The sequence below is a fragment of the Oncorhynchus keta genome, chromosome 3, assembly GCF_023373465.1.
Source record: "Oncorhynchus keta strain PuntledgeMale-10-30-2019 chromosome 3, Oket_V2, whole genome shotgun sequence".
NCBI lineage: Eukaryota > Metazoa > Chordata > Actinopteri > Salmoniformes > Salmonidae > Oncorhynchus > Oncorhynchus keta.
In genome coordinates, this window is record NC_068423.1 from 17,975,007 (window position 1) to 17,987,339 (window position 12,333).

Here is a 12,333-nt window from a genome sequence, read left to right on the forward strand (position 1 = left end):
GACAAATATGGTTAGAAAAAACAGACAAATATGGGGAGATAACCAGACAAATATGGGTAGATAACCAGACAAAATGGTTAGGAAAACCAGACAAATATGGGTAGATAACTAGACAAATATGGGTAGATAACCAGACAAATATGGGTAGATAACCAGACAAATATGGGTAGATAACCAGACAAATATGTTTAGGAGAACCAGACAAATATGGGGAGATAACCAAACAAATATGGTTAGGAAAACCAGACAAATATGGGTAGATAACTAGACAAATGTGGGTAGATAACCAGACAAATATGGGGAGATAACCAGACAAATATGGGTAGATAACTAGACAAATATGGGGAGATAACTAGACAAATATGGGTAGATAACCAGACAAATATGGGTAGATAACTAGACAAATATGGGTAGATAACCAGACAAATATGGGTAGATAACCAGACAAATATGGGTAGATAACCAGACAAATATGGGGAAATAACCAGACAAATATGGGCAGGAGAACCAAACAAATATGGGTAGATAACCAGACAAATATGGGCAGGAGAACCAAACAAATATGGGGAGATAACTAGACAAATATGGGTAGATAACTAGACAAATATGGGGAGATAACTAGACAAATATGGGTAGATAACCAGACAAATATGGAGAGATAACCAGACAAATATGGGCAGGAGAACCAAACAAATATGGGGAGATAACCAGGCAAATATGGGTAGATAACTAGACAAATATGGGGAGATAACCAGACAAATATGGGTAGATAACCAGACAAATATGGGGAGATAACCAGACAAATATGGGTAGATAACTAGACAAATATGGGTAGATAACCAGACAAATATGGGGAGATAACCAGACAAATATGGGTAGATAACCAGACAAATATGGGGAGATAACCAGACAAATATGGGTAGATAACTAGACAAATATGGGTAGATAACCAGACAAATATGGCTAGATAACCAGACAAATATGGGGAGATAACCAGACAAATATGGGGAGATAACCAGACAAATATAGGTAGATAACCAGACAAATATGGGGAGATAACCAGACAAATATGGGTAGATAACTAGACAAATATGGGTAGATAACTAGACAAATATGGGGAGATAACCAGACAAATATGGGTAGATAACCAGACAAATATGGGTAGATAACTAGACAAATATGGGTAGATAACTAGACAAATATGGGGAGATAACCAGACAAATATGGGTAGATAACTAGACAAATATGGGTAGATAACTAGACAAATATGGGTAGATAACCAGACAAATATGGGGAGATAACCAGACAAATATGGGTAGATAACTAGACAAATATGGGTAGATAACCAGACAAATATGGGGAGATAACTAGACAAATATGGGGAGATAACTAGACAAATATGGGTAGATAACCAGACAAATATGGGTAGATAACCAGACAAATATGGGTAGATAACCAGACAAATATGGGGAAATAACCAGACAAATATGGGCAGGAGAACCAAACAAATATGGGTAGATAACCAGACAAATATGGGCAGGAGAACCAAACAAATATGGGGAGATAACTAGACAAATATGGGTAGATAACTAGACAAATATGGGGAGATAACTAGACAAATATGGGTAGATAACCAGACAAATATGGGGAGATAACCAGACAAATATGGGCAGGAGAACCAAACAAATATGGGGAGATAACTAGACAAATATGGGTAGATAACTAGACAAATATGGGGAGATAACTAGACAAATATGGGTAGATAACCAGACAAATATGGGGAGATAACCAGACAAATATGGGTAGATAACTAGACAAATATGGGTAGATAACCAGACAAATATGGGGAGATAACCAGACAAATATGGGTAGATAACCAGACAAATATGGGGAGATAACCAGACAAATATGGGGAGATAACTCGACAAATACGGGCAGGAGAACCAAACAAATATGTACAAGAGATTTCAATCTCTGTAGAAAGTGAAGTTTAATCCATTACAAGGGATAGACCGACCCCCCTTTTCCCTAAATCTCCACACCACTTCACTAACATATATATATATATATATCCCCCTGCCCTAACCATTGCCCCATCTCTGTGGGGGTGGAGATAGAAGACGTCCTACTCACTGAGGAGGGAGAGGACCTTGGTGGCGGAGGGGATCCACCAGGAGCACTTGGCCATGGGGGGCAGCTCCTCAGGCTTGACTGGGAACAGACGGGTGGAGATGAAGAGGTGCAGCCGCTCCACCAGCTGTTTGAACCGCTTCTGGGACAACCTGGGTTAGATAATCATCATCAAGGCATTCTCACCATGGCAAGGAATACATTTTAACTTTCAAAACAGATTGTCTTTGCTTGAAAGCTATGACTGCTCAATTCCTACCAACTCCTACTAAAACAATTTGGAAAACGTCATTTATTTAACTTTCCTGCATAAAGAATAACAACATGGTTTCTTTCTGAGGACTGTGTTTACTTTGTGGATAACAACTACAGCCTGGAAAAGCATGGGACTGCATAAGACGGAGGAACAATTCCAACTCTTACTTCTTAAACCAGTGCATCAGGAAATAGTGGTCTGCTTCCGCCAGCGCGGCTATTTGCCTCAGTAAGTGTGCATAGATGACATATGTGGCTGGGCTGGTGCACTGAGGGTTCTGCAACAAAGAGAAGCTTTTTCAGCAGTGGCACTGCACTTCAAAAAGGAAATAAAGCTTTACAACAGAAGAAGTCTGGCTTCTAATAAAGACTGGCATTACAGAGGAAACCAGACTATTTTACTTCAAACATGACCTCATCCGTTCCCCCGGCAGAGAGAGAGAGCGAGAGAGCGGGAAGAGAGAGAGCGAGAAAGAAGAAAGAGAGAGGAGAATAATACCACTGGTATTATAAGGGTCTGACTGACATCAACCAAGCGAATCAGACACATTTACCAAGGCTGCTTCCCACATGGCACCATACTGCTTATATAGTGCACAACTTGATCAGAGGTGCTATGGGCCCTGGTCAAAAGTATTGCACTACTCTATGGGCCCTGGTCAAAAGTAATGCACTACTCTATGGGCCCTGGTCAAATGTAGTACACTACTCTATGGGCCCTGGTCAAATGTAGTACACTACTCTATGGGCCCTGGTCAAATGTAGTACACTACTCTATGGGCCCTGGTCAAAAGTATTGCACTACTCTATGGGCCCTGGTCAAATGTAGTACATTACTCTATGGGCCCTAGTCAAATGTAGTACACTACTCTATGGGCCCTGGTCAAATGTAGTACACTACTCTATGGGCCCTGGTCAAATGTAGTACACTACTCTATGGGCCCTGGTCAAATGTAGTACACTACTCTATGGGCCCTGGTCAAAAGTATTGCACTACTCTATGGGCCCTGGTCAAATGTAGTACACTACTCTATGGGCCCTGGTCAAATGTAGTACACTACTCTATGGGCCCTGGTCAAATGTAGTACACTACTCTATGGGCCCTGGTCAAAAGTATTGCACTACTCTATGGGCCCTGGTCAAATGTAGTACACTACTATATGGGCCCTGGTCAAAAGTATTGCACTACTCTATGGGCCCTGGTCAAATGTAGTACACTACTCTATGGGCCCTGATCAAATGTAGTGCACCATTTAGGAAATAGGGTGTTAATTGTGATACAAACCCTACAATGAATGAATTAATTAATACTTGTCTTGTCCCTTTCAATTTCACAGGATCTGTCAGAGAGCCTATCAACAGCCCAAAGACAAATCACACTAAATGTAGATGAGAGAACTGGAGAGACTCAATGACCACAAAAAGTTGCTGGCAAGAAAGGGATGGAAGACTTACTTTTTAATTTACGATCCTATAAACCCCATACAATGTCTGAAACAATAATTAAACCATGAATGGGATAGAGACAAGAGTCTCCAACCAAAGTCTCAATTTTTAGCAGACAGAAATCATCCCAGTTCAACTCAGCCATTTCCCAGTCTGCCTACCGAGTCTCTCCCAGGCTGTTTGTGTCCATATTTGGCCGGTGCCAAGCCTACCTCTAGTCTGTTGGTCATGTGTAAAGTAAACACTCTGCTCTCCTTATATCCAGAGCCTGACTGAGACTGACTGCTTGGGCTATGACTGGAGTCAATGGGCCATGTGGTGAGGGAGCGCATCAAGAGTTTCCTGTGTTTGCCTTTAGACTGGGGGCTGGGGGGGCATGTGGTGAGGGAGCGCATCAAGAGTTTCCTGTGTTTGCCTTTAGACTGGGGGCTGAGGGGGGCATGTGGTGAGGGAGCGCATCAAGAGTTTCCTGTGTTTGCCTTTAGACTGGGGGCTGGGGGGGGCATGTGGTGAGGGAGCGCATCAAGAGTTTCCTGTGTTTGCCTTTAGACTGGGGGCTGAGTGGGGCATGTGGTGAGGGAGCGCATCAAGAGTTTCCTGTGTTTGCCTTTAGACTGGGGGCTGAGGGGGGCATGTGGTGAGGGAGCGCATCAAGAGTTTCCTGTGTTTGCCTTTAGACTGGGGGCTGGGGGGGGCATGTGGTGAGGGAGCGCATCAAGAGTTTCCTGTGTTTGCCTTTAGACTGGGGGCTGGGGGGGGCATGTGGTGAGGGAGCGCATCAAGAGTTTCCTGTGTTTGCCTTTAGACTGGGGGCTGGGGGGCATGTGGTGAGGGAGCGCATCAAGAGTTTCCTGTGTTTGCCTTTAGACTGGGGGCTGGGGGGTATGTGGTGAGGGAGCGCATCAAGAGTTTCCTGTGTTTGCCTTTAGACTGAGGGCTGGGGGGTATGTGGTGAGGGAGCGCATCAAGAGTTTCCTGTGTTTGCCTTTAGACTGAGGGCTGGGGGGGGCATGTGGTGAGGGAGCGCATCAAGAGTTTCCTGTGTTTGCCTTTAGACTGGGGGCTGAGGGGGTATGTGGTGAGGGAGCGCATCAAGAGTTTCCTGTGTTTGCCTTTAGACTGGGGGCTGGGGGGGGCATGTGGTGAGGGAGCGCATCAAGAGTTTCCTGTGTTTGCCTTTAGACTGGGGGCTGGGGGGCATGTGGTGAGGGAGCGCATCAAGAGTTTCCTGTGTTTGCCTTTAGACTGGGGGCTGAGGGGGGCATGTGGTGAGGGAGCGCATCAAGAGTTTCCTGTGTTTGCCTTTAGACTGAGGGCTGGGGGGCATGTGGTGAGGGAGCGCATCAAGAGTTTCCTGTGTTTGCCTTTAGACTGGGGGCTGGGGGGGGCATGTGGTGAGGGAGCGCATCAAGAGTTTCCTGTGTTTGCCTTTAGACTGAGGGCTGGGGGGGGCATGTGGTGAGGGAGCGCATCAAGAGTTTCCTGTGTTTGCCTTTAGACTGGGGGCTGAGGGGGCATGTGGTGAGGGAGCGCATCAAGAGTTTCCTGTGTTTGCCTTTAGACTGGGGGCTGGGGGGGGGTAATGCGTATATTTGAAGGCAGAAACGGCCTCACTTCTAATGAGGAAATTGCTGTTATTACTGTTACATAATGAAAGGAGTTTGTTATTTATAGCGTGGAATTAAGTATCAGCGGTCAAAAGAGCACATCAGTCAAATCTGTGTGTCATTTGTACCAGTAGTGTGTACATATACAGCACGTGATGCATGACGTTACCTGAACTAGAATGAAATACGCTCTCAGGTCATCCTTCGTCCGTCGACTGCTAAACAAAGCAGACAATATGAAGTTCATTTAATTTCTCATCCAGTACGTAACATTTGCATCAATATTCAAGTCACAAAGTATAGAGCTTTACTATGTAGAGAGGAATCCTTCGGTTTGAGTGGCAAATAAAAGAGCACTACACTATAAGAATGCCACACACCCCTTCCATTCTCTCAACAAGCTGTTAATGATCCCCTTCAGCACTGCTCTCTGGGCATCAGGAGGCTGTTGGATCAATGTTAGATCAGAGTTAGTGAGAGGTTTTCATTTCAACAACCTAATATAAACATGGCTACTCGTTGCTTAATCATTCTACATACCGTGAGCGATAATGCGTCATAGACAGCATTGATGAATTTTGTATTGATTCCTGAGTCTTCAATCGTGTTGAACGGAGGGCTTGCATCTTTCTGGAAAGAGAAATTAAGAGCACATTTAGATTAGGACTAACACATATGTTAATTTAGTCTACAGTCGTGGCCAAAAGCTTGGGGAATGACACAAATATTAATTTTCACAGTCTGCTGCCTCGGTGTCTTTAGATATTTTTGTCAGATGTTACTATGGAATACTGAAGTATAATTACAAGCATTTCATAAGTGTCAAAGGCTTTTATTGACAATTACATTAAGTTGATGCAAAGAGTCAATATTTGCAGTGTTGACCCTTCTTTTTCAAGACCTCTGCAATCTGCCCTTGCATGCTGTCAATTAACTTCTGGGCCACATCCTGACTGATGGCAGCCCATTCTTGCATAATCAATGCTTGGAGTTTGTCAGAATTTGTGGGTTTTTGTTTGTCTACCTGCCTCTTGAGGATTGACCACAAGTTCTCAATTGGATTAAGATCTGGAGAATTTCCTAGCCATGGATCCAAAATATCGATGTTCTATTCCCGAGCCACTTAGTTATCATTTTGCCTTATGGTAAGGTGCTCTGTCATGCTGGAAAAGGAATTGTTCGTCACCAAACTGTTCCTGGATGGCTGGAAGAAGTTGCTCTCAGAGGATGTGTTGGTACCATTCTTTATTCATGGCTGTGTTCTTAGGCAAAATTGTGAGTGAGCCCACTCGCTTGGCTGAGAAGCAACCCCACACATGAATGGTCTCAGGATGCTTTACTGTTGGCATGACACAGGACTGATGGTAGCGCTTACCTTGTCTTCTCCGGACAAGCTTTTTTCAAGGATGCCCCAAACAATCGGAAAGGGGATTCATCAGAGAAAATGACTTTACCCCAGTCCTCAGCAGTCCAATCCCTGTACCTTTTGCAGAATATCAGTCTGTCCCTGTTGTTTTTCCTGGAGAGAAGTGGCTTCTTTGCTGCCCTTCTTGACAGCAGGCCATCCTTCAAAAGTCTTCGCCTCACTATACGTGCAGATGCACTCACACCTGCCTGCTGCCATTCCTGAGCAAGCTCTGTACTGGTGGTGCCCCAATCCCGCAGCTGAATCAACTTTAGGAGACGGTTCTGCCGCTTGCTGGACTTTCTTGGGTGCCCTGAAGCCTTCTTCACAACAATTGAACCGCTCTCCTTGAAGTTCTTGATGATCTGATAAATGGTTGATTTAGGTGCAATCTTACTGGCAGCAATATCCTTGCCTGTGAAGCCCTTTTTGTGCAAAGCAATGATGACGGCACGTGTTTCCTTGCAGGTAACCATGGTTGACAGAGGAAGAACCATGATTCCAAGCACCACCCTCCTTTTGAAGCTTCCAATCTGTTATTCGAACTCAATCAGCTTGACAGCGTGATCTCCAGCCTTATCCCCATCAAGACTTACATCTGTGTTAACGAGATAATCACTGACATGATGTCAGCTGGTCCTTTTGTGGCAGGGCTGAAATGCAGTGGAAATATTTTGGGGGGATTCAGTTCATTTGCATGGCAAAGAGGAACTTTGCAATTAATTGCAATTCATCTGATCACTCTTCATAACATTCTGGAGTATATTTTAATTGCCATCATACAAACTGAGGCAGCAGACTGTGAAAATTAATATTTGTGTCATTCTCAAAACTTTTGGCCACGATTGTACACTTATTAGTGACTCGCTCAGTTCAAGCCTGGATCCCTTTGGGGGAAGGCTAATATTCTATATTATACACTGGGTGGTTTGAGCCATGAATGCTGATTGGCTGTCAGCTGTGGTATATCAGACCGTATACCAAGGGTATGACAAAATATTTATTTTTACTGTTCTAATTACGTTGGTAACCAGTTTAAGCAATAAGGCACCTCGGGGGTTCGTGGTACATTGCCAATATACCACAGCTAAAGGCTGTATCCAGGTACATGTTGCGTCATACCTAAGAACAGCTCTTAGCCGTGGTATATTGGCCATATACCACACCCCATCTGGCCTTATTGCTTAATTATAAACTGGGTGGTTCGAACCCAGAATGCTGATTGGCTAACAGCCGTGGTATATCAAACCGTATGACAAAACATTTATTTTTACTGCTCTAATTATGTTGGTAACCAGTTTATAATAGCAATAAGGCACCTCGGGGGTTTGTGATATAAGGCCAATATACCACGGGCTGTATCCAGGCACTCTGTTTTACGTTGTAAATAAGACCTTAGTCATGGTATATTGGCCATATACAACACCCCTTGGGCCTTATTGCTTAATTATACTTTGTTATGACATAATTACCCTAGAACCTCTAGGAAGCAATGCAAACCGACCATGACACATGCTAAACATTTACCCAACTGTTGTGTATATGATCATACGTTCTCTTATAGGTCTTGCTCTTATGAAAAACCCTCTCTATGGATACCAGGCACAGGTGCTTTTTTCCCCGACTCTCTAAATGACTTCATTCATTTACAGACTCAAAAACAACTCTTCAAATTCCCCTTTACCTGGCTCTCAGAAATACTTTATTCACCGACTTTTAATACCAAAACAATGATCACCTTTTATTTGCGTTGTTCAGTCACATTACAAATTTAGCACATTTGCTTTAGCAATTTTACCATCACACTTATCTATACAAATGAATTGACATAGTAGTGCAATAAGTCCTTATAAATCATGCTGTATAAATAGCACTGGCTTGACTGACAATACAAATACGAAACCTCAGAATTGAACATGGCACAGACATGGGGATTACCCACCTTAAAGGCAGCATTCAGTTCTAAAAAGGAGCCGAACGTGGTCAAGTAGAAATCGTGGATGTGTTTCCAATCGCCTGAGACTGTTGCCCTCTCAATGTCCTCCCTAGTAAACATTAGACAAATATTAAAAGTAATTTCTGAATGATAATAATGTGTGTGTGTGTGTGTACTTACTGTGTGTACTTACTGAAACTCTTTGACAGTCTTGGTGCGGAGGGGCATGACTGGGTCAGTGGCAAAGCGAGCCCTAACCTCAGGAGGCAGATTGTCAACAGTGATGCGATGTTGATGTTGATGCTTCAGTCTGACATTAGGACAGATGGGGGGAAGCTCTCTACCTGCAGGCGGAGTAACAACACACATATATATTTAAAATAAAACACACAAACACTATCACCCAAATGTATCATCCCTGAAAATACTATTATATTTTAAAGATGCAATATGAAACTTTGTGGGTGACCCGACCGAATTCACATAGAAATGTGAGTTATAGACTCCCGAGTGCCGCAGAGGTCTAAGGCACTGCAGCGCTTGAGGCATCACTACAGATCCAGGTTCGATCCCGGGCTGTGTCGCAGACCAGGAGACCCATGAGACAACGCACAATTGGCCCAGCGTCGTCCGGGTTAGGGGAGGGTTTGGCTGGCATGTCCTTGTCCCATCGCGCTCTAGCGACTCCTGTGACGGGCCGGGCGCATTCACCCTGACACGGTCTCCAGTTGTACGGCGTTTCCTCTGACACATTGGTACAGCTGGCTTCCAGATTAAGCGAGCAGTGTGTCAAGAAGCATTGTGGCTCTCAACCTTTGCCTCTATGATTCTCTACTGTATACTTGCTTGTTTTGTTGCAAATTATAGTTTAACAATCTCAATGAACCGTATATAACAAGATGAAACCTGCATAAATGTGTTTTTCTTCTCATATCACACATATGAGCAGCGTAGTGCAATGAACTCTCCATATTTTCAAGTATAAGTGACAGCAATATATTAACATATTTTGAAAACTTCCGTCGCCAGCCCACACAACGGTCGTGTTCATTACACCCAGAACAAGTTCACCCTATAAAGGAACAGCAGTTCTGAATGGGCCTTTGTCTATCTCATCTGCATCAAGTATTGATGCTCAAGTCTCCTCTAACATCTTTGATCTCAAGAATAGGAAGCCACGACAACACATCTGCCTGGAGCATCGCTCATTAATTCAAAACAGCTTGTATGGGTCGCTTTGAAATTGAAACTAGCCTTTCTTTTGGGAGCGCTGTGTGAAAATGATTTCCTTTTAAGCCTCTTAGAGTGTTATTATTAAGTCTCAAAGTGTACCCTGTACCTGAAGGTAACAATATCAAAAGTGTGTTAGGTAGCCATATTGATAGCACATGATAGATAATACTTGAGTAAATGCTTCTTGCCGGCACTTTGATATTGGTTCACTATGGCTGCGTTTACACAAGCAGCCCAATTCTGATCTTTTTTTCCACTATTTTATGTTTTGCCCAATCGGCTCAGATCTTTTCACAGCAGATATTTTTCAGAGCAATTAATGAAAAAAATAATTGTGTGTGTTGCCTGTGTAATTGAGCTGCCTGTGAGCTTCAGAAATCTCAGTTCACAAAAGACTGTTGCTTACTATTCAAGTTGACTCTTGAATGAGGTAATGTGAACATTAGGGTTACCATGACGGACCATACCATGCCGTATGCCAGGAAGGATAAACTGGGAGGAGATGCTGTGGCTACCATCCTCCTTTCTGTGGTTTGAGATGAAGTTGAGAGACGGATATGGCAGCTTTGGTCCACGATCGAGTCCCTGTGATAAAAATCAGAATTCATTTGACAGACATCATTGTCTGCGTTTAGACAGGCGGCCCAATTCGGATCTTTTTTCCACAAATTAGTCTTTTGACAAATCACATAACATCTTTTCACATCAGATATTTTTCAGAGCTGATCTGAATGGTCAAAGGACCAATCAGTTAATAAAATAACAGAATAGGCTCCCTGTCTGAACACTGCCATGAGTGAAATTGATATCAGGTCCTGAAATTTTAATAACAGTATCGATTAGAACTATAACAGTATATAATACTACTCATTCACAGCAAGTACTGTAGCACATTGGCCACCAAAATAAAAGTTTGATACATAAACAAAATGTACAGTATAATGTTTGGGCTTTGTTACAGTGATAATGTGGTATATTACTCACAAAGCTGCTATGCTGTTTTATAACATAAATGGGTTAGGAAGAGCTGGCCAAAAGGTCCCACCCTTAGTTTTAACATCAACACATTTCCAAAAGGATAAACCCCCAGGTCATTGAAATGGTTAAGTCATCATTATGCAATGAAATAAATTGACATTTTATGTCTTCATTGTTACATTGATCCCACATCAAAACGGTTACTTTATTTCTTAATTGGACATGAAAACACATTTAAAGAATATGAAAACTATTTAAAAACATTTCATACTAACAGAGCTGGAATGACTGGAAATTGGAGGGAGTCTATCTCTCTCCCTTTCCGCCTGATGCAGTGGTGTGTGGTTTTCTCTCGTAATGTTGAGTAGCATTTCTTCATCAGTTGAAAAGTATCGTTTAGGTCGCAGTCACATTGCTCTTTTCTTAACTAAAACAAGTTAAAATAACTCAAAAGACCCTCATACGCGGTATCCGCGGTACCCGCAGTAACAAAACATCAAATAACTTGAAACTAACTCTAAAAGAACATTCAGGACCTGAAACGCTCTCTCGTCTTCATTGTAAGCAGGTGAGCTCGCGCGCAGAGACCCGAGTCTGATGCTGTGGTCAAAGTGAACAGGCACGAGCGTCCGCATTCGATAGGTAATGTCGCCGAAGTCTAGTTTAGGTGCTACACTTAGGTAAGCATAAGTTAATTATTTTCCACCTAACTGGATGTGTCGTCTATATTTGCAGTGCAGCTGTACACATGCGCCATGTTGTCTAAGAGGAGGTTCATAGTTACGAGCTTGGATACCATGGATGTCCTTACGTAAGTGTGCGGTGTTGCTGTGACTGGCGGTGTTGCTGTGACTGATTTACTTCGCCCAGGCAGGGTCTGTTTAGACTTCGAGGAAACGGCTCGAGAAATTAATTTATCACCAGGTACTGCTAGACTTCATTTGAGATGTTTTTCTGTAGGCCTATTCAATGAATCCAAGTGATAAGGTATCCTACTACCCTGCCCTACTTATAGACAACACGATTTTATAACTGTGTTATTACACACGATGACTTGACCTTGCATCACCTTGCTTTTGCCTTTTCTAATAAATACAGTACTGCAAAGTTGATTGTGAAGATAGAGACACTTTCAGCAGCAGTAGGCTACTGGTAAGTTCCACTGGTGAGATCAGAGGAGCCTTCTCCACCCTTTTACCACAACCTTATCATTAAGGCCATCACAAATTCAGATGAGCGCCAGTCACATCATGAACATGTACCAAGCCTTAAATCATCTGGCAGATGAGTAGTGAGGAGGATAATGACAGCCTCTTCATCACTGTAGCGTGGGATTATTGCTG

The 12,333-nt window shown here is 43.0% G+C and overlaps 1 protein-coding gene across 4 annotated transcripts in view; it reads right to left on the reverse strand.

Moving 5' to 3' along the window:
- Positions 1-11,909, reverse strand: part of LOC118368225 (probable E3 ubiquitin-protein ligase HECTD2) — a 36,534-nt gene extending 24,625 nt beyond the window's left edge. The window contains exons 1-9 of one of the 4 annotated variants that reach the window (XM_035752159.2): positions 11,266-11,909; positions 10,465-10,597; positions 8,973-9,123; positions 8,786-8,888; positions 5,979-6,068; positions 5,819-5,883; positions 5,608-5,653; positions 2,554-2,663; positions 2,134-2,282 (exon numbers count right to left, since the gene is read on the reverse strand). In XM_035752159.2, the coding sequence (XP_035608052.1) occupies positions 2,134-2,282; positions 2,554-2,663; positions 5,608-5,653; positions 5,819-5,883; positions 5,979-6,068; positions 8,786-8,888; positions 8,973-9,123; positions 10,465-10,597; positions 11,266-11,361 (943 nt within the window). In that variant the 5' untranslated portion in view covers positions 11,362-11,909. Of the gene's footprint in view, positions 1-2,133; positions 2,283-2,553; positions 2,664-5,607; positions 5,657-5,818; positions 5,884-5,978; positions 6,069-8,785; positions 8,889-8,972; positions 9,124-10,464; positions 10,598-11,265 lie in introns of all 4 variants that reach the window. The other 3 variants (XM_035752150.2, XM_035752176.2, XM_035752167.2) reach the window with 3 other exon arrangements.
- Between the last annotated feature and the right edge of the window lie 424 nt (positions 11,910-12,333).